Source organism: Lissotriton vulgaris, chromosome 3_2 (assembly GCF_964263255.1).
Source record: "Lissotriton vulgaris chromosome 3_2, aLisVul1.2, whole genome shotgun sequence".
In the NCBI taxonomy this organism is placed as follows: Eukaryota; Metazoa; Chordata; class Amphibia; order Caudata; family Salamandridae; genus Lissotriton; species Lissotriton vulgaris.
In genome coordinates this window covers 179833657-179855133 of record NC_141690.1, presented here as the reverse complement: position 1 = coordinate 179855133, position 21477 = coordinate 179833657, and the positions used below count along the sequence as shown (strand labels likewise).

Here is a 21477-nt window from a genome sequence, read left to right as displayed (position 1 = left end):
CTATGTCCTGTGTCCTGGTTTCCAAGGAGGTCGGCTCTGCGGCTACTGGGATTGATGGCCTCCAGCATCCTGCTGAGCGAGCACGCCAGGTGGCAAATGCAGGATCTGCAGTTGGATGAGAATTCTTGGTGGGCCCAACAGATAGGGGATCTTTCTGACCATGTACAGATTTTGGTGGAGACGCAAATGGTCTGCAGTGGTGGCTATTTTACTGCGATTGGGTCAGCAGCAGAACCCTCTCCCTACCCCACTCAAAGACAGTGGTGAATGATAACGTCGCTCCTGGGTTGTGACAGCCATCTGAGAGAGATGGGGATCAGAGGCCTTTGGCCTCCGGTGGCGTCCAGCTTCAACTCAACCTTCTGGAACCGAGGGCCATCCGCTTGGTGTTAAAAGCCTTTCTTCCATAAGCCAAAAGGAAGCTGGTACAGGTGGGTACGGAAAACACCACTGGCATGTGGCATCGCAACAGAGAGGTGGAGTGAGGTCAGAGGCCTGGATCAGGATGTCCACGGGAAATGGCTGCCCCAGCTATGGCATTTTCCTTGTGGAGAACCATCTGGCAGGCTCCGTGAATGCCAGGGCGGGCAAACTCATCTGTCAATGCCCTCCGGATCACAAATGACAATTGCATCCAGAGGGATTGCAAGGTCTCTTTTGCAAATGGGAAGAGCCTTGGCTCAGTCTATCGCCACATCTAAGACCATGCAGTGTCAGCAGGTCTGTGCATTGGAGTTTTCCAATGCGTCTCTCGCTCTGAGACACATTCTGCCTCGGGTGAACTTCAGGGCTCCTATGTGCCTTCCCGCAAGTAGCTCTTCTGCCCCGAGCACTGAAGAGAATCAGGAGAGATTTGGCCCAAACCATTCTAGAGGCCCCAGATTGGGCATGGAGAGTATGGTATCAGCACATGTAATAAGAAAAACACCTTGGGACCAGATTTCTTTGTTTTTTACCTGCTTGCCATGGCGGTGTAAAACCGAGCAGGTGGCCTCCCTACCTGCGGTGCACTTTCCTACAGCATGTAGGCTTAACCTCTTGTGCAGGATATAGGCTTAAGCTCTTGTGCAGCACGTAAGATTAACCTCTTGAGCAGCACGTAAGATTAACCTCTTGTGCAGGATGTAAGCTTAAGCTCTTGTGCACACGTGTATCCATTCTGCTAAGTGCAGGATGCCGGCTCACTTCTGCGCATGTATGACCACTCCTCCCACAGGCCTCTGCGGGTGCAGGGTTTTGTGATTACGCTTGACTAGAATAGCGTGCAGCCACGTGAAGCATGCAAGACCAGCCTTCGGTGCACCTGTGGAACCCGGTTCCTTGCAGGCCTCTATGTGCAGACGTTCCACATGCTTACTATTGCAGCAGGTCACTGGGAGCAGTCATCCTCCTAGTGCAGTTTAGTGTATATATGTAACATCAACCAGGAGAAGGCCCTTTCCAACTGCCTTTAGCGTGATGCATGTATGTGCGCCCTCCAGTCATCTGTACGCACTGTGCAGCCATCTGCTGGGCCGTGCACTTTCGCGCCTCTGTGCATGCCGCAACCACCCGCGTGCAGACTCTGGCTTCGCTGCATGTATACACAGCTCGATACTCCATGAACTTTCAACCCAGTCCAGTTCCTAACAGCCACCTCTCCCATCTAACCCACACAGAGACACATTTTTGGAGGTGTGCACTCTAGAAGTGTAATCAGTTCCACACTAAGGATGGGCCCAGAGTGGACTCCTAAACAGCATACAGCAGTTCCCTGTTTTCCTATGCCTGCTGTCCAGGCCCACACAGTACCCCAAAATAAGGTCAATATCCGAGGTCAAAGTATGCGCTATGCAAGAAAGTACTCAAGCATATTGTAACATAAAATGGATGGAAAAATGTCACATATCAACAAGTTAAAAAAAATAATGCAACAAACACAAGAGAGAAGATAATTGACAGTAGCTGCCAATGAAACATGGGAACTGCCTATGAAGCGGTCCTCTAATTGCTTCAGGTTTTTTTTAATTTCAAATATTTTTGTTTTTTATATTCTATACATACAAACATGAAACTTTTCTACGGTATAGGATGACAGCTCGCCCTGGCTGTGTCTTTACATGGATATAGTTACAAAGTATATGGGTTTTGCTGTCCCCCCTATCCCCTGTTCCGTTGACCGAAAAAATGGATATTTAAAAGAGAGCAATACTTTGTGATTTTAGCTTTGTGTACCGAACACAGACTGCAGGCCACGAGTTCACACCCTAGCTAGGCCATCTCATCTCAGCCTTCCATCCTTCCGAAGGCTGATATTCTGAATAGTTTTAAATTGGGTAAATGTAACCCCAGAAGATGGTATTAAAAGCTAAACAGAATAAAATGACTATTATTGCAAGATGTTGTTTCCATCACACAATGACTCTGAGACAACTAGTAATTCTAGTTTTTTTTAAATATTTGAACTATGTGTAATTTGAAAGCAAGCTAAAAAGGAATCTTACCTGAGTGTGTATGCATATAATTATGTGGGCTTTTTTATTGGCTGTTGAGATACCATCCTGCTCTCGCCGTCTTCGTGGTCATGGGATGATCGACTGTTTTCAAATTACCCAAGGCCATCACTTTGTGGATCAAACAACAGGAAGTAACGTGTAAGATTAAATTATTCCTTAAATTCTTCTGACTTGTATAGTTTGAAAGCACATTAAGTACCACAAGAATAGACCGTCCAAAAGCCTCGTTGTTGGCCTTTGTCCTGCTGAGCCCTCTGCAGGTTTCCTGTTGCAACCCTACTTCCAGCGCCACTGACCACTGACGTATTTGTTGGTACTGAAGGCAATACCAATGCAGGGCATATGAGAACAAACATATGCGATTTGGCTTAAGAGTGGGATTGTGTCACCTATACGTGGACATCCTTTAGGTACACTTCTGGCTCCTGACGGATTGACATTCTGAGGCCATGAACGTATGGCTGAAAGGATCAGCCTCATGCTGGAAGCAAGGCACCGGAGGACCATCCATCTTGGTAGCAGTAGATTACGTTTCTGTCTCTGGTGTGCATTCAGTAATGCTTGAAACCTTTGCTGGATCCACGGGAGAGGTCTGGAATTGTACGTTGCAACCGGTGTAAGAGGGGCTGCGAGTCTCCTAGTAAGCCGTTCTGTGGGCTCTCCATGTATGTGCACGATAAAACCATAAGCCTGTTCTTCTGATAGATACATCTGCCGTGTGGATTCCTCACCTTGTGAATATCCCCCTTGCTTCAGCAACGTTCGTAAATTTTCTTCGTAGCACGCCGACGTGGACGACGTCACAGGAGCACGGCATCGCGCGTGACTCCGTCTGACGTCACCGACCCCATATCAGGCCCACGCCGGCGTGATGACATCAGTTCCCTTTTTTCCGCGTCTCCGACGCTAACGGTTTTCGGGATCTTCAGCGATACCTAGTATCTTTCTGTTTGATAATTGTCACTGTTTCTCTCTTACGACTTTGTTCTTCTCCGGAGATGTCGTCGAGGAAAACAGGCTTTAAGCCATGTAGGTCTTGTGCCCGCATGATGTCTATCACTGACCCACATAAGGATTGTTTGTGGTGTCTTGGTTCGAGTCACGACGTCAAGAACTGCGATTCCTGTTTTAAGATGAATCCAAAGGCGCTTCGGGAGCGTGAAGCAAAATTGCTTTTGGCGAAGGTGAAACAAGACTCTGGGCGACTTTCGAGATCGACGTCACGAAGATCGAAGTCGAAGCAAAGGTCTCGGTCGAAGTCGGGATCGGCGTCGAGGTCCAGAGCGGGCTCGAGGTCTGGAGAGGACTCGAGGTCTAAAGCGAAGTCAAAGTCCAGAGATAGATCTAGGTCTAGATCTAAGTCGGCTTCCGGACATGCTTCGAGCTCTTCGAGGAGAAAGCATAAGAGGAGGAAGCACAGTTCGAGACATCATTCGGGGAAGGAATCCTCTGACTCGAAGAGAAGGTCTCACAAACATCGTAAGGACTTTGTCTCTCCTTCACCTGCTTTGTCAAGAGAAGGTTCTCCGGCGCCGGAGCCGGAGCCGGACCCGGAGCCGGTTTCCTCGGAGCATGAAGAAGAGGAGGTGACTCAAGAACCGGCTTCGGCGGAGACTCCTGTGAATCCAGAAGGTCAGGGTGAGGATGTGTCGGGGCGGCCTCCATTGCAACATCCGGTAGGTCTGTACCCTTCCTTTCCTGGTCCTGGACAGGATCCCTCGCATTTTCTCAATGCGATGTTTGGAGTTTATTCTAGGGCGATGTACCCCACTGGAGCGCCTGGTGGCCCCATGGGTCCATTATCGTACAATCTGGGTATTCCTCAGTCGTATGCCCCTGCTCCATTTATGCCTTTCATGCCGGCGCCTCTTTCACCTTGGCTCGGTACGGCTCCACCGAGGTCTTCGACTCCGCATGCGGCTTCGCCGACTCCGGATCGACCTCGTAGTCGAGATCGAGGTACCACACCTGTTCATGACTCTCGTCCTCCTGCTCCGGTTCCTCGATCGACGTCGGAACCGGCTCCGTCGGAGTCGTTACCGGATCCGTCGACTTCGATTCGTATGGAGTGGTCGAGGCGAAGAGCTCAGCGTCTTCTCGAGCAAAAGGATGATGAAAGTTCTGATGTGGAAGAAGGCGAGCTTCCTGATCATGATGATGATTTCGATGAGCTTCGGGATGCTAGTGGTCTGGAACTCTCTCCCGAGTGGGGTCTGCCTTCGGCTTCTGATGCACCATCAAGGGACGTGGCTCCTTATCACGTGGTTATTAGGAAGGCTGCTGACCTTCTTAGCTTAAAGCTGCCCACAGTGGAGTACAAGCCCAACATCCTCACAGAAGTCCTGCATTCTCCTTCTTCGATTGTGGAGCCAACTCTGCCATTTACTGATGCCTTGTCAGATCCAATTAAGGAGATTTGGAAGAGGCCGTTGTCTGCTCCTGCAGTTTCAAGGGTTATTGCAAGGCGCTATAGGGTGGCTCCTGATGACCCTGCATTTCTTTCTACGCATCCATCTCCGGAAAGTCTTGTGGTTCAGGCGGCTTGCTCTAATAGGGCTGCAGGCTCTTTCCCTCAAGTGCCAGCTGACAAAGAGTCTAAGAAATTGGATCAGGCTGCGAAGAAGACTTTCTCTTCTGGGAGCATGGCTCTAAAGTCATCAAATGCTACTTGCCTTTTAGGTAGATATGTGCACGCGCTGATGGACTCAGTGAAGCAATTGTCTTCAAAACTTCCTGAGGAGGATAAGAAAAACTTTAATGAAGTGATCTCTGACACTCAGGCTGCGGCCTGCATGGTCATTCAAAGCGGCATGGACACTGTGGATTCTGTTGCCAGAATTATGGGCTCATCCATTGCGACCAGGAGAGCCGCATGGTTAAAGTCATCTGATTTCTCAGCAGATGTACAATCTACTTTGCTGGACTTACCCTTTGAAGGAACTGGCCTTTTTGGTAAGAAGGCTGATGTGGCCTTGGAAAGGTTTAAGGACAGCCGTGCCACTGCAAGATCTTTGGGTCTGCAGATGAGAGGGTCGACGGCTAGAAAATTCAAGGGATTTGGTAAATCTTCTTTTCGTCCCTTCAAGCAGGGCCAACAACAGCAACAGCAACAGCAGCAGCAGCAGAACCCTCTATATAGGTCCTATAGAGGTAGACAGAGGGGTCGTGGACGTGGACGTCAAGTCTCCTCTTCCTCCACTTCCTCCAATAATGCCCAACCCCCACCCGCATCAGCAAAGCAGCCCTAGATCCACCATTCTGGATCATGTAGGGCCAGTAGGGGGTCGGCTTACTCACTTTCTACGAGATTGGGAATCGGTTACATCAGATCTTTGGGTTCTCAATCTCGTAGAGAATGGGTATGCACTTCCTTTTCTGGAGTTCCCTCCCAATTACCCTCCTTGCCAAGGTTATTGCTTGGAGGACCACCTGCTTCTCCTGCAGGAGGAAGTCCTGGCACTGTTTCGAAAGGGTGCAATAGAGGTGGTTCCAGAGCAGGAGAGGGGTCAAGGGTGCTACTCCCGGTATTTCTTGATTCCCAAGAAGGATGGCAGGCTTCGGCCGATCCTGGATCTCAGGATTTTGAACCTCTATCTCAAACAGGAGAAGTTCAAAATGCTCACCCTTGCTCAGGTTCTTCTGGCGCTGATGGAAGAAGACTGGATGGTGTCGATCGACTTGCAGGATGCGTATTTTCACATCCCAATCCTGAAGTCGCACAGGAAGTATCTCCGTTTTACGGTGGGATCGCAGCACTACCAGTTTGCGGTCCTCCCGTTTGGACTTACTACTGCGCCTCGAGTTTTCACCAAGGTGATGGCGGTGGTGGCTGCGCATCTCAGAAGGTCAGGGATTCCTGTATTCCCTTATCTAGACGACTGGCTGATCAAAGCAGAGTCGCCGGAGATGGTGCTCCATCATCTGCAGGAGACAACTCAGTTGTTACACAGGTTGGGTTTTTCGATAAACGTACCCAAATCTCACCTGGTGCCCTCCCAGCGCAACCTGTTCATAGGTGCGGTACTGGACACTTCTGTATGTCGTGCATTCCCTCCACCTCAAAGGATTCGCGACATTCAGGAAATGATTCCTTTATTCTTCAATGGAGCGGTTGTTCCAGTCCTGAAGGTCCTTCGCCTGCTCGGTCTGATGGCTTCTTGCATTCTGTTGGTCAGTCATGCACGCTGGCACATGAGGGCGCTCCAGTGGTGCCTCCGCAGGCAGTGGTATCAGCACAACGGAGATCTCAGGGAGTCAGTGAGGATCTCCAGGGAAGCTGCAGCGGATCTGTCTTGGTGGGGCGTGGAAGGCAATCTGTCACAAGGAAAGCCTTTTCAGCTACCTCCATCAGTGGCCACAGTGATATCGGATGCATCCACTCTCGGGTGGGGTGCTCATCTGGGAGACCTGGAGGTCAAAGGTCTTTGGTCTCCGGAAGAAAGGTTGTTTCACATCAACCTTCTGGAATTGAGGGCGATACGTTTGGCGCTCAAGGCCTTCCTCCCTTCCCTTCGCGGTCGTTCGGTTCAGGTCCTAACGGACAACACGACTGCGATGTGGTACATCAACAAGCAGGGAGGAGTGGGGTCGCAGTGTCTCTGCAGAGAGGCTCTGCGTCTCTGGTCCTGGGTTCAGGACCATCAGATTTGTCTGGTGGCAAATCATCTGGCCGGAGTTCTGAACGTGCGTGCAGACAGTCTCAGTCGGCAGTTCTCTGCCGACCACGAGTGGAGGCTTCACCCGGAGGTTGTTCACGACATCTTTCGGATGTGGGGGACTCCTCGGGTGGATCTATTTGCCACTCGCGAGAATGCTCACTGCCCTTCATTCTGCAGTCTCCAGTATCCGATGCAAGGAGCATTGGGGGACGCGTTTCAGTTGAGTTGGGGAGATCGACTCCTTTACGCGTTTCCCCCCATACCTTTGATTCCTCGGGTTCTGAGGAAGATTCGTCAAGACCGGGCCCAAGTCATATTGGTTGCTCCGGATTGGCCAAGAAGGGTGTGGTATTCGGACCTACTCCACCTATCCTCTCACCCGCCGCTCCGTCTCCCTCACAGGGCAGACCTCCTCTCTCAGTTGGAGGGGCAGGTTCTACACCCCCACCTCCAGACATTACACCTTCATGCCTGGAGATTGAACGGGGCAACTTGAGTTCTTTTTCTCTCCCTCACGAGGTGGTGGATGTTATTCTCTCTGCTTGGCGTGACACCACTAAGTCCATATACTCCTATAGGTGGACAAAATGTGTTTCTTGGTGCAGGGAGAGGGATGTTGACCCTTTGAAGGCTCATTTGTCTAATATTTTACAATTTGCCCTTTATCTGGCACAGCAAGGTTTGGCTGTGGCCACGGTCAAGGGTTATCTTTCGGCCTTATCGGCGTTTCTATGTTTGCCGGATCAGCCTTCTCTCTTTAAATCTCCGGTGGTTTTGAGATTCTTGAGGGGTCTCATGAATATGTTTCCTCCTACTCCTTTTATTGTTCCTCATTGGGATTTGAATCTTGTGCTGACCTTTTTGATGGGTTCTCCCTTCGAACCCTTGCACAAGTGTCCATTGAGGCTTCTCTCTTTTAAAACTATTTTCCTCGTTGCAATCACCTCGGCAAGGAGGGTAAGTGAACCCCCATTCCTGACCATTCATGCAGAAAGGATGGTTCTTAGGACCAGGGCTGCTTTTCTGCCTAAGGTGGTGACTCCTTTCCATCTTGGGCAGTCCATTACCCTTCCGACCTTCTATCCTCCCCCTCACCCGTCTAAGGAGGAAGAGAGGCTGCATCGCCTGGACCCTTAGAGGGCGGTGTCTTTCTATCTGGACAGGACTAAGGACTTCCGGGTGGACGACCAGCTGTTTGTTGGCTTTGCTGGCTGCAAGAAGGGCAGAGCGGTGCACAAGCGCACTCTTTCCAGGTGGATAATCCTGTGCATCGAGATCTGCTACTCCCTTGCGGGTAAGGACCCTCCTGAGGGTATTAGAGCTCATTCAACTAGAGCAAAGTCTGCAACATCTGCTTTGTCTAGGGGTGTGCCTGTTGAGGATATTTGCAGGGCCGCGACTTGGGCCTCCCTCCACACTTTCGCGAAGCATTACTGCTTAGATACCGAGGTGAGGAGGGATGGCCACTTCGCGCGTTCTGTCCTCCAAGACTTCCTGGTGTAGCAGAGTGGACACCCTCCTCCGGGAGTGGGGACTGCTGTGGGAATCTATTCACAAGGTGAGGAATCCACACGGCAGATGTATCTATCAGAAGAACAAGTTACTTACCTTCGGTAACGCTTTTTCTGGTAGATACTATATCTGCCTGTGGATTCCTCACTGACCCACCCGCCTCCCCGTTGTCTACTCTGCTATACCTGGTCTTTCTGTATATATGATTATAATACTGTTGTATTGATTTGGTTCTTTTTGTACTGTGTACATTGTATATTTGCTTGTTTGCTATCGTTGGTCCGTCCGTGTGCCTCGAAGGCACGGAAAAAAGGGCGGAACTGACGTCATCACGCCGGCGTGGGCCTGATATGGGGTCGGTGACGTCAGACGGAGTCACGCGCGATGCCGTGCTCCTGTGACGTCGTCCACGTCGGCGTGCTACGAAGAAAATTTCCGAACGTTGCTGACGCAAGGGGGATATTCACAAGGTGAGGAATCCACAGGCAGATATAGTATCTACCAGAAAAAGCGTTACCGAAGGTAAGTAACTTGTTCTTTAAGCTCATAGTCCTCTCTAAAGATAATGAAGGCTCCTCCTTTAGAACCATCACTTAATCATAACATCATATGTCTCCCTTTCAAGACACTGTTTCTCAGTTCAAGAACTGCTGCTTAACTCTTTTATCTGCAGACTTGTCTTGCGTGCGTTCTCTAATGATAAGGGGACTTTTGGAGTGAAACTAACTTTCTACTTGAGATGGTAACACATTTTCACTGGGACCACTGTGCACAGGTACTCGCCTTTTGGCCACTCCTACTATGTCATTATAGTTCGAGATCTAAAGAGTGCAGTATAATTTCATCTGACTGTGGCTTGATAGGATCCTACTAATGGTATTGAAGTAACACAAACCTACAAGTAACTGAATCGTATCTAGTTTAGAGAGCGCGTAGGAATGGCCAGCATGACTTCACTTAATAGTATCCACATTTTGCCAGGACAATTTCAGCTATTACTCCTTTCATCAGAAGAGTGACCTTGCTGGCAGTTTGCTAGACAGCCATTTGGGCTCTACTTTACACATTCATTAGGAATTGTTGCATGCCTTAAGGTCACCCTTATTATGTTATCAGAAGCCCTTCAATGCTGAGAAATATTTCCTAGATTGGGAATCATCAGAGCGAGTGGTACTGATTAGAAGAAAAGATTTTGCCCCTTAAATGACATTATTTCTATATCTTATGGGGCTGCATCAGTCATATAGTAAGGAGCCATCGGCTCGGTCTGCTTTGCTTACTGCCTGTAACTCTGAGGAGGACGTAAGTGGACTTCCTGGAGCTCGTGCTCTGTGGAAATTGTCCCAGGCTGGGGCATTACAAAGATTCAACATTACCACAGGTAGGTAACAGTTTTTTTTAGCCACCTCTTGATTTCTTCTGCCACCTCCTTCGCTTTGTGGTTGTTTTGAGTAGTAATGGGTACGAAACGGTGGGAGGAGCCAGATGTTCCCTTTCAACCAACCTCCAACCTCTTCTGTCTCAAACAAATGTAATCTTTAGCATTGATCACTACTCTCAGCCCACATCTGGTGTCTCTGCAGATCCACCTCTGTATGTCCACTTATCGTCGAGAAGTAGACCTGTGCTTCCAACACTACTGAGATTACTATTGAATTCTTTGAACTGAATTCTTTTTATCCTACATGTTTATTGTCCGTATTATACATGTTGTTCATCATTTCTTTCACAGAACCGAAGTATATTTCAACAGCTTGTGAAATGGTGACTGAAATGGTGGAGAGTCTGCAAACTGTCTTGGCATTTGGGCATGCGAGGAATCACAGTATTGCTGCATTCCTTACTCCAGTCTTCAAGAATATAATTATAAGCTTAGCTAGATTGCCCCTAGTGAACAGCTATACAAGAGTGCCTCCCTTGGTAAGTTATGTTTTTTCTTTTTGTCCTATAAGATAATTGGAATTTGGGTGCCATACGTTAATTTAACCAATTATAACGCTAGTCAGATAAAGGTGTTCTTTTATTTAAGTGGCAAGGAAACAATATTTGTTTTCAAAAATTATTGTTGAAAACAATGGTTAAGAAGTTATGCTGGAATAATGCATGTTCCAGAATTTTGAAGACTGATTATTTAAGCATTTCTTTGACTTTGTTCTCATTGTTGTCCCTTGCACAATTTGTTGATTAGTATGCTCTAGGTATTAATTGAAGTGAGTGCTGTAGATACAACATGCAGTAGTCTTGCAAAACAATAACTCATTTTGACATCGAGAACAAAGTAAATTAATAATTAAAAACCTTTTCAAGGGGGGAGGTGCTATGCTAGCAAACAAGATGGCTGCTTAGGCTCCCGGCTCCGCCGACCTCCGTATCCTGCCAGATGATCCTGTCGATAATCCTGATTTTACGCCCGACCTCCGTGTAGATGAACTGATGCACGCTCCGATGGTTCAATCCCGAAAACGTAATCGGCTTGCCAGACAGAGTTGCGTTGAGTTGAAGTTTGTGGCCTAGTCTAGCAGGAGAGCCGGGGCCTCGAGTTTTGACCCAGCCGGGTTGCAGTTGAATAACATCGGCCGGGAGAATCAAGCAGGGTCCAGTCTATCGCAGTGGAGGTCTTTTTTTTGCCCGAATTGGACGGCGGTCATTCTGATTGACTAACATCAAGGGAGGAGTGACGTGGCACGACAGTAGCTGTGGGTGGAGGTCCCTGTCCCGCGGACCCGGTTTGCCACCGCCGGGGCTAGGTGGGTCGGGGTCTTCGCTCGCGGCACCGGAGTGCAGACTGGTGCAGCAGAAATCGATCAGTCACCCTCCGGCGCCGTCAGTTCCGCTCCTGTCTGTTCCCTCTGAGAAACCGGGCTCTCTGGGGGAAGTTAATATGGTCGGTACTGAGCGAGGAGAAATGGACCGGACGGAGCGTGAGCCGTCGCTGAAGACAGTATTGGCAGCCATTGGGACATTTCATTCACGTATGCATGCCCTGGTTCACAAAATGATTGCGGGCCTATTTGAGACTGGGTGTGTGGAACCGGACCCTGCTCCACTGCAGGAACTGCAACCAGCTAAGATTCACATGACGACCATTTTGATTCTGGACGAGGATCCCGTGCGACAAGAAGCGCCGAAGCCCTTGGTCAGTACTCTGGAGAATCATGAACCCGGTGTTTCGAACGTATTGCTACGCTTACCATCATTGCTGACTTTGGGAGAATCGATTGGCGTTCCCTTCCCGGAGACTCCTGTTGGTGATTGTTCTTGGACTTCAGTTTCATCCTTTCCCTCTTTGGTGACGATTGTGGAGAAAACAACATTGGGACTATCCGTCCATGAGGGAGCGTTTCTGTGCGGATGGGGTTCTTGAGTACTTACTGACTTTGATTTGTTTTGGACTGAATTTGTTTGGTCTCTTTTTGCACTTTGATTCTCCTGTAGACGTAGTGGTCCTACCGGGAGGGGTTTGCATGATGGTTCGGAAGGGCCAAGGCTGAGATCGATTGACCGGAGTTGGTACTATGGCCTTAATGGATGTGGGATTTGTTACTGTTGGACTCACAGGAGGCTGGGTGGTGTATCACAGCTCCCCCTAATTTACTTTTTCTGTGATCTCAGATAAAGTTGTATTTTCATCATAGGGGGTGCTTGTCTCTGGCGGGGGGTGAAGGGGACCGGGAGCCCATACGGAAATGCCCTCCCCCATTTTTTCTCTTTTCTACTTTTAGAACTTAGTTAGTTAGGGTGACAGGCACACTGCTAGTTGGGGTTAGGCGATAGCCATATGCAGGGGTGCAGGGTGGGGGATGGGCTTATTGTTTTATTTCTGTTTTTTGTTCTTATGGTTTTCTTTTTCCTCAATCTTTTCTTTAGTCTCTCCCTTATTAGTAATATTACTGAAATATCCTGATTTTGTTTAAATTTCAGTGTCTTGTTGCCATGCTGCTTCTACTATTTTGATTTCATGGGTGGGCGGACTCTGAGTGCCTGCTCTTAGTTGTTTGTTGATTGTAATGCTGCAAATCCTGCTTCGTACCCACTAGCGCAGGCGTCTCAGCGATTCTTCTGTTGTTCCACGTCTATCCTGTCATTGTACCTGTCCACCCTATTATTATGTATGAATGTATGGCACCGGATATGTCTATTCTTTTTTCTTGTTTTTAAAATAATAAAGAGATTTATAAAAAAAAAAAAACCTTTTCAAGAATTTTCAGGTGTTCCAGATTTTAAGTTTTACTTTGTTGAAATACAGTAAGGAATTTTTTTTAATCTATACCATGCACAGAGTTCCAAGTTAGTTTTTTTTTCCTATTTAAAATACCTTTCAAGAGGCCATACTAAACATATATTTAGCCAAGACACTGCCAATTAATCCCGTTTGTAGTGCTCCTTTGTTAGGTTCTACAACAGTTGAGAAATGAAGCTGTGCTCCTAGAGCTTTTAGGTAGGAAGTGCCAGCCTCTGTGTCAGACCTGTCTAATAAAATACACCTTAAGGCTGGCGTTGGCCCCCATTTCCATGCCGTTGGCAGAGTTGCACACAGCATGGTATTCGGTGTCACCTTTGGCACCCATTGTGGCAGAGAAATGTAAACAGAAAGAGGACTCTAGATGTTGAAGAATCCCCTTCATACACTCAAGCCTATGCCTACCTTTGCCTGGCAGGCGGAGGAGCTAGACACGGCGACGCTGCCGGAATATGCCCCATTAGAAGGCAGACTCCTACAGGTAGAGATCCCGATCCAAGCAATCTCGTTGACTTATAAAACACTAATTAATAATATGCTGGACAGACTAGGCCTATTAAGAGCTGAATGGGAACTCACTATTGGCCCGTTAGAGCCCATCGATTGGGAGGCTGCCCTCATGCACCCACGCAAAGTGGCAATCAAACTAAGGCTGCAGCTCATAAAGTTTAAAATACTATACAGGACTTACTTTGACAGATCACAACTACATTCTATGGAGAGAGCAGATCACCCAGACTGCCTCAGATGCCAAACGGAACGAGGTATATTTATACGCACCCACTGGGAATGCATTGGATTCAGACATATTGGAGCAAGATAGTGAGGGAACTAAACAATATACTGGAATCCCAAATTGAGTTGGAAGCCAGGTTCCTCCTTTTGGGAATCCCCTCAGACGTGGATTTGCCACAACATACTCATGTTGGCTAGCTTGGGGATGGTGGTGGCCAAAAGGGACATAGCCAGATACTGGGGTGCCCACCAACTCCCAACACCCTGAGAATGGAGAAAACTTTTGGATCTCTATATGGTTGGGGAGAAAGTGACATATGAAGCAAGGGGCTGTCCCTGCAAATTCCGAAAGATATGGGCCCCTTGGATAACATTTTATGGATTAGATCTGGGGGCGGAGGAGGCGGATTAGGTCTTGCTGCTGGGGTGCTAGGGGAAAGATCCCTGCTCGTTATGCGATATGACCCATGGTCGATAAGTGTAGACAACCCACATCCTACTTTCGTTACATGTATATATGCGTTGCTTGAACCTAACCTCATGCTCTCTTTCAAAGGAACTGTTGATATATCTTTTGCATTGTACCAACTGCTATTGCCCAGTGCTCACTATGTATCGTGTATTCATGATTGCTTTGTAAGTTTTAATTACAAAAAACAAATGAAACCATTTTTAAAAAATCCCCTCCAAACACGCTCCATCGCATTCACTAGTGTTCTCACCAGTTTAAAGGTGTTAATGACTTTCATTACAAGGGTCCCTTAATTCTCTCATCATTTTGCTAAGATGGATAAGGTTGATGCTTTGAATGTCAAATATATCAAAGCTTCTTACTGAGCTCCTTAGTGCTCAGTAAGTTTCGGAGAACCCATGTGTGCATGCATCTTCACAAAGTCTTGCCCGGGCAGTATTTTCTCTTTTTACCTGGATGGGAAATTTGACAAAAACAGTGTCACTTAGGGAAGCTACATATTTGTCTAAGGACAGACCACCAGCCCAACATACCTATATACATCCAATTTTCTCTGAATACCAGAAAAAGTGAGACACATATTTTTTTAACTATAAACAGATTTTATTGTGTCAAGTATCAAATACAATGCAGAGCTCTGTAATCCAGAATACTTCTGCCACAGTATATAATGCGGAAAAAATGCGTTGACATTTAGATTATATATTTTCAGAAAAAACAAGAGAAGATAAACAATATAACCCCCCTCCCGGTGCACTATGTCATCACTACGTCTCAAGCGCCACTCCAACACCCACTCCACCAAATGAAGTTTATCACTTTGTCGTTGGTCTCTCACTCTATAAGCCTGACTGATTATCCTAGGATCGAGATATCGACAGGGAGTACCGGCTCTAGGTAGAGAACCCCGGTAGTCCACCCATCGTTTCCAGATCTTTGGATGTTTTTGCGGGCATCCCCTGGCTTTAAAGCACAAGTTACTTACCTTCGGTAACGATATATCTAAGAAACAGTAGTTAGTGTTAGATTCCTTACCTTAGAATATCCTCAGGCGTCAGACTGAATCCGGAAAGTTATGCGTAGCAGTACCCCTGCGCGTCGGTAGGCGTCGTCTGCGGCTCCGCATCCGTGGTAGGCGTCTTTGGCACCAGGATGACGTCGTCGGAGTACTTAGACACCGCCCTCACGCGCTGACGTCAGTTCTTATACACAGCTTTTCCGCGCCAGAAACGCAGAGCCATGATAAAAACCGACACTGGTGCCATGAAAATAGGGCCCTCAAAGGGAAGAACCTTAACCCTAGATATCGGTTCGCAGAACGGGGAGGATGGGTGGGGCGGTAAGGAATCTAACACTAACTACTGTTTCTTATAGATATATCGTTACCGAAGGTAAGAAACTTGTGCATCTGAAAGAAACCTGTTAGTGTTAGATTCCTTACCTTAGAATAGATACCCCAGCAATACCAACCCCGGTGGTGGGTCTGCGAACCAAGGATCACACCAGAAAGTCCTGGAGAACAGAATGGATGAAAGGCTTCAGACCAGGTCAGGGCACGGACACCGCCCTCCTGGCGGCCGTAGAGAAAGCTAGGGAAATCATTGACACTGGAGGATCAGTGGCAGTGGTCCTCCTAGACCTTAGCGCGGCATTCGACACTGTCAGCCACCAGGTCCTAACCCAGCGCCTGGATAATACTGGCGTGAAAGACAGTGCGTTGAAATGGCTCACATCCTTTCTCTCCCGACGCTCCTTCCAAGTCTGGGAAGGAGAAAGCCGCTCCCCCTCGATCCCCCTCCGGTGTGGAGTGCCTCAGGGCTCCTCATTGAGCCCCACGCTTTTCAACGTGTATATGGCCCCACTGGAGGAGCTGGTCTCTCCATTCGGAGTCACGATCGTCAGCTACGCTGACGACACTCAGCTGGTGGTGACCCTCTCACACCCCAAGCTAGAGCCCTCCAATCTGCGAGACTGTCTCTCCAACGTCCATCAATGGATGAGCGACTCTGACCTAAAGCTAAACGGGTCAAAAACGGAGATCCTGCTCCTCGGTCACAAAACTCTGAGCCTCCCCTCCAACCTCTGGCCCGCCTGTATGGGTGAACCCCCCTCTCCTAAGACAGAGGTTAAGAGTCTGGGAGTGTGGCTGGAGACAGATCTCACCTTCAGGACACAGGCTAGGAAAACAGCCGGCATCTGCTATGGTCTACTCAGATCATGCAGAAAGGTGCTTCCCCTACTACCATCCCAGTCCCGTCTCTTGCTAATTCAAGGCTTACTGCTATCCAGGCTGGACTATAGCAACGCCATTTACCTCGGGGCGCCGGAAGCCACCCTCCAAATACTGCAAAAAAACCAAAATGCCGCAGCTCGCCTTCTCACGAACACCCCAGCAAGAACATTAGCCAAACCAGCTCTGAGGAAACTTCACTGGCTCCCCGTGAGGGAAAGATTCGCCTTCAAAGCCCTCTGCCTGGCCCACAAGGTTCTGCACAACGCCGGTCCCCCCATTCTGAGTACTTGGATCACTCCATATATACTGACGAGAGCGCTCCGGTCAGAACAGGGAAACCTTATCGTAGTCCCTAGGGTGAAGAAAGCCCGCATCGGCGGCCGCCGTTTCTCGGTAAACACGGCCAAAAAATTGAACGCCCTCCCCCCGAGCCTCAGAGCTGAACCAAACCTCCTACGATTTAGGAAGTCCCTCAAAACCCTTCTTTTCCCCTGATACATCTGCAGCTTCCCTTTGCCCCCCCCTTAGGAGTCCGAGGTTTCAGCGCTGGGATACTCGAGGGTGACTACGCGCTCTATAAAAACCTAAAATAAAAAAATAAATAAAAAAAAGCCATCTCTCCGGACATCGCTGTCTAGGCAGTAGTGTCTAGCGAACGTGTGCAGCGAGGCTCACGTAGCTGCCTGACAGATGTCCTGCAAGGGGACTCCCCGACCCAGGGCAGTAGTAGCCGCCGTGGCCCGAGTGGAATGGGCACGAAGCCCCACATGAGGCTCCTTTTTAGCCAGTGAATAACAAGCCTTTATGCACAAAACGACCCATCGAGAAATGGTTTGTTTGTGCACCGCCCGTCCCTTTTAACGCCCACGTAACCAACAAAGAGCTCGTCGTCCACCCGGAACTGGCGTGTGCGGTCCAGATAGAATGAGACCGCACGCTTTGGGTCTAGACGGTGGAGCCCCTCTTCCTCTTTCGAGGTATGCGGAAGCGGAAAGAAGGTGGGTAAGGTGATGGACTGTCCGATGTGGAAAGCTGTGACAACCTTGGGCAGGAAAGAGGGACACGTTCTCAAGACAACTTTGTCCGGATGGACAGAGATGAAAGGAGGTTGAGAAGATAGAGCCTGGAGCTCACTCACTCTCCTGGCAGAGGTGATGGCAACCAGGAATGCAGTCTTAAGAGTAAGAAGACAAAGAGGGCAATTGTGAAGTGGCTCGAAGAGAGCGCACATCAAATAAGTCAGCACAAGGTTTAAGTCCCACTGAGGCATCACGAAAGGAACAGGAGGAAACATGTGAGTGATGCCCTTCAAGAATCTATTTACAACAGGGGACTTGAAAAGAGAAGGCTGATCAGGAAGCCTTAAGAAGGCTGAAATGGCAGAGAGGTAGCCTTTTATAGTGCCCAGAGCAGAGCCCTGCTGGGCAAGAGAAAGAAGAAAGAGGAGAACCTCTGAAAGGGGGGCAGAAAGGGGATCCACAGCCTTTGCTGTGCACCATGCCACATATTTGTTCCACTTGCAGGCGTATACCGATTTTGTGGAGGGATGCCTGGCTGCCAGAATGACATCACGGACTTCAGGAGGCAAGTCAAATGGCCTCAACTGTCACCGCTGAATCTCCACTCATGGAGGTGGAGATGGGACAGGTTCGGGTGGAGGACCGTCCCCTGCTGCTGCGCAGAAGGTCCTCCTGAAGAGGCAGACGAATCAGGGGATCGACTGACATGCTGAGTAGCTCGGGATACCAGTATCTTCGTGCCCAGTCCGGAGCCACAAGGATGACTTGAGCCTGGTTGCGCCTGATCTTCTTCAGTAATCTGGGCAGAAGTGGTATAGGCGGGAAGGCGAACAACAGACCGCAGCTCCACTTGCAACGAAAAGCGTCTCCGAGCGAGTGCCACCTCGGAAATGCCAACGTGCAGAACTGATGATATTGCGCGTTCTCTTCTGAATAGATCTAACCAAGGCTCTCCCTACTGCTGAAAGAGACCTTGCGCCACGTCTGAATTCAGACGCCATTCGTGATTCATCATGCACCGTGGCTGAGTTCATCCGCCCTGGCGTTCAGGGAACCTGCCAGGTGTTGAACCACCAGGGACACGCCCTGGTGTTCCAGCCATTGCCAGAGGCGCAGAGCCTCCTGACAAAGGGTCCACGACCCCACCCCGCCCTGTTTGTTGCAGTACCACATGGCGGTGGTGTTGTCCGTGAACACCTGCACTACACATCCCGGACCGAGGGGAGGAATGCCTTCAGTGCAAGCCGGATCGCCCGCAGCTCCAGAAGGTTGATATGGAGCCGGGACTCCGCCGGAGACCAGAGGCCTCTGATCTCCCTATCTCCCATCTGACCCCCCATCCCAGAAGGGGCGCATCCGTCACCACTACGTGCTCCGGTTGGGGTAGGGAGAGAGATCTGCTGCTGACCCAATTGCGGTCCGTGAGCCACAACTGCAAATGTCTTGCAGTGCCCTCCGAGATCAGGAAGTGGTCGGACAGGTTGCCCTGATGCTGGGCTCACTGAAACTTCAGGTCCCACTGCAGAGCCCGCATCCGCCACCTGGCGTGATGCACCAAAAAGATGCAGGAGGCCATCAGCCCCAGAAGCTGCAGCGTCAACCTGACCGAGACTCGGGATAAAGGCTGAAAGATCGGAATCAGAGCCTGAATATCCCGAACCCGCTGTTCGGGAGGATAAACCCGAAACTGCGCCGAATCAGAACCGCTCCGATGAAGAGGAGCTTTTGAGAGGTTCAGAGGTGTGACTTCGGGACATTGATGGGGAGACCCATCAGGTGCAGGAGGTCGTCTGAATTCTGGAGGTGGCTGACGACTGTCTGGTGCGAGCCCGCCTTCAACAACCAGTCGTCGAGATAGGGGAAAACTGACACCCTTAATCTGTGCAGATGAGCTGCGACCACCGCCATCACTTTCATGAACACCCAAGGGGCGCTGGTAAGGCCGAAGGGGAGCACGGTAAACTGAAAGGGCTTGTGGCCTACTGGGAACCACAGGTAACACAGGTGGGCCGGCAGGACGGGGATGTGCTAATATGCGTCCTGCAAGTCCAATGCTACCATCCAGTCTCCGGGGATTAGGGCAGCTAAGACCTGAGCCAAAGTCAGCATCTTGAACTTCTCCTTCCAGAGGAAGCCGTTGACGTTCCCCAGGTCCAAGATAGGGCGTAGGCCCCCTGTGCCCTTCTTGGAATCATAAAGTAGTGGGAGTAACAACCACACCCTACTTCTGGCCCAGGAACCCGCTCGATGGCCCCCTTGGCCAAGAGCGCCGTAACTTCCTCTTGCAGAGGTTACAAGTGATCCCACGACACGCGGTGGTACTGCGGTGGCATGGCTGGAGGGGTCGCCTGGAAGGGGAGGGAGTAGCCCCTTCGGACGATTTGCAGCACCCCACTGGCATCAAATGGGCCTGAAAGCTCAGACTATGAAGGCTTTGAGGTGGATGCTGCGGGGGTGGATGTGGACTGGCCTTACCACTGTCCCCTGGCACCGCCACAGCGGTTACCACGTCCGCCGCCGTGCTTGATGTTAGTCTGCGGCCCGTGGCTGGCAGGATGTGAGGGGGCGCCCCTTCCTTGGCCACGAAAGGAGCAAAAGGCAGAAGTTTGCTGCCGCTGGCCCGACAGGCCCAAGGACTTGGCCTTAGCCCTGGAGTCCTTGAAACGCTCAAGCGCACTGTCTGCCTTGTCGCCAAAGAGGCGATGTCCATCAAACGGCAGGTCGATGAGTGTGTTCTGGACATCAGCCGAGAAGTTGGTGGACCTCAGCCAGGCGTGGCGGCGAACCGCCACCGTCGTGGAAATCGCCCTGCCTAGCGAGTCCGTGGTATCCAGCCCACATCAAATAGAGTACCTTGCTGCATTTCGCCCTTCCACAAGGGCTTGAGCGAGTTTTGCCCGGGCCTCCGCCGGGCAGTCTGGCAGCATGTCCGCAACCGTGTCCCACAGAGAGTGGGTGTAACTGCCCAAAAGGCAAGCGGTGTTGACCAACCGCGACCTCAAACTAAGTGAGGAGAACAGCTTCTTACCGAACTGGTCATACCTTTTGTATTCCTGATCAGGAAGGGCAGTCTGGAATGCGGTCTGGGAGTTAGAGGCCTAGATAATCAGCCTCTCATTGGCGGGGTGGGTGGACAGGAAACTAGGGTCGTCCGGGGCCGGGCGGTGGCGTCTGGCCACGTTCCGATCTACAAGGGGGCCTGTAGCGGGCTTGGACCAGGTGCCCAACAGAACGTCAGTAAGGGCCTCAATAAATGGCAGTAGAGGCTCCGAAGAGAAAGCCTGCTGTTTGAGGACCTCGGTGAGGAGATTAGTCCAAACAGCCGCGATGGGGAGCTCTAGAGCCAAGGCTTTGACCGCCCTCGTCAACACCACGCTGTAAGCAGCCCCCTACTCCGTAGCCACAGAAGGAGGGGAGACAAATCCAGTGTTGGGTGAAATGTCCAGACCACTGGCCTCCCCTAGCTCAACTGCCCAGTCCTAATACGACTTGCACTCCCATGCAAGGGTCCTCAGACCCCTCTCAATCCTCCTCGCCCCACTTCTCCTGATAGGTCCAAAGGATGGGACCGGATCATAGAAGAATTGCTCTTCTCTCGACGTTGAATGCGGCGTCGAGCGACTCCGGACCGAGGAAGGGACGGGGACGACATCGTCCGGGGACGGCGCTGAGGGCGACACCCTGGGGGTCTGCGCCACCGGAGGGGTCGTGAGGTCGACCAGCGGCGATCCGGATCCAGTGGGGTCCTGCTGCATCGGGACCGGAGTCGTCGACGGCGCCGGGGCCAGAGCCACCGACCTACTAGGGCACCCAGACGAACCCACAGGACACGAAGGCACCTCCGTTTGGCCCGTCGGAGGGGAGCGATTCATCATGGCCACGAGGAAGGCGCTGATCTCCTCTGGCGTCGCGTTCATCCCAGGGACAGGCGGGTATGGAGCTAGGCGGGGCCCCTGCGGCAAAGTCGCCCGAACCCCCGGACGCATCGTGCGCGCGTCGGGCGGAGTCGAAAGAGCGGTGTCGTCTCTTCGACTTCTTGTGTCTCTTCCCTGAGGACTTGGAGCCCGACGAGTGGTGTCGACTCGCCGAGCTGTGATGACTGTGGCCCCACGA

At 50.4% G+C, this 21477-nt stretch overlaps 1 protein-coding gene across 2 annotated transcripts in view; it reads left to right on the top strand.

Annotated features, from left to right (window-relative positions):
• HTT (huntingtin) overlaps positions 1–21477 on the top strand; it is a 2178328-nt gene that overhangs the window by 1703691 nt on the left and 453160 nt on the right. For both annotated transcript variants that reach the window (XM_086964158.1, XM_086964157.1), the window contains one exon: positions 10398–10585. In XM_086964158.1, the coding sequence (XP_086820284.1) occupies positions 10398–10585 (188 nt within the window). The remainder of the gene's footprint in view (positions 1–10397; positions 10586–21477) is intronic.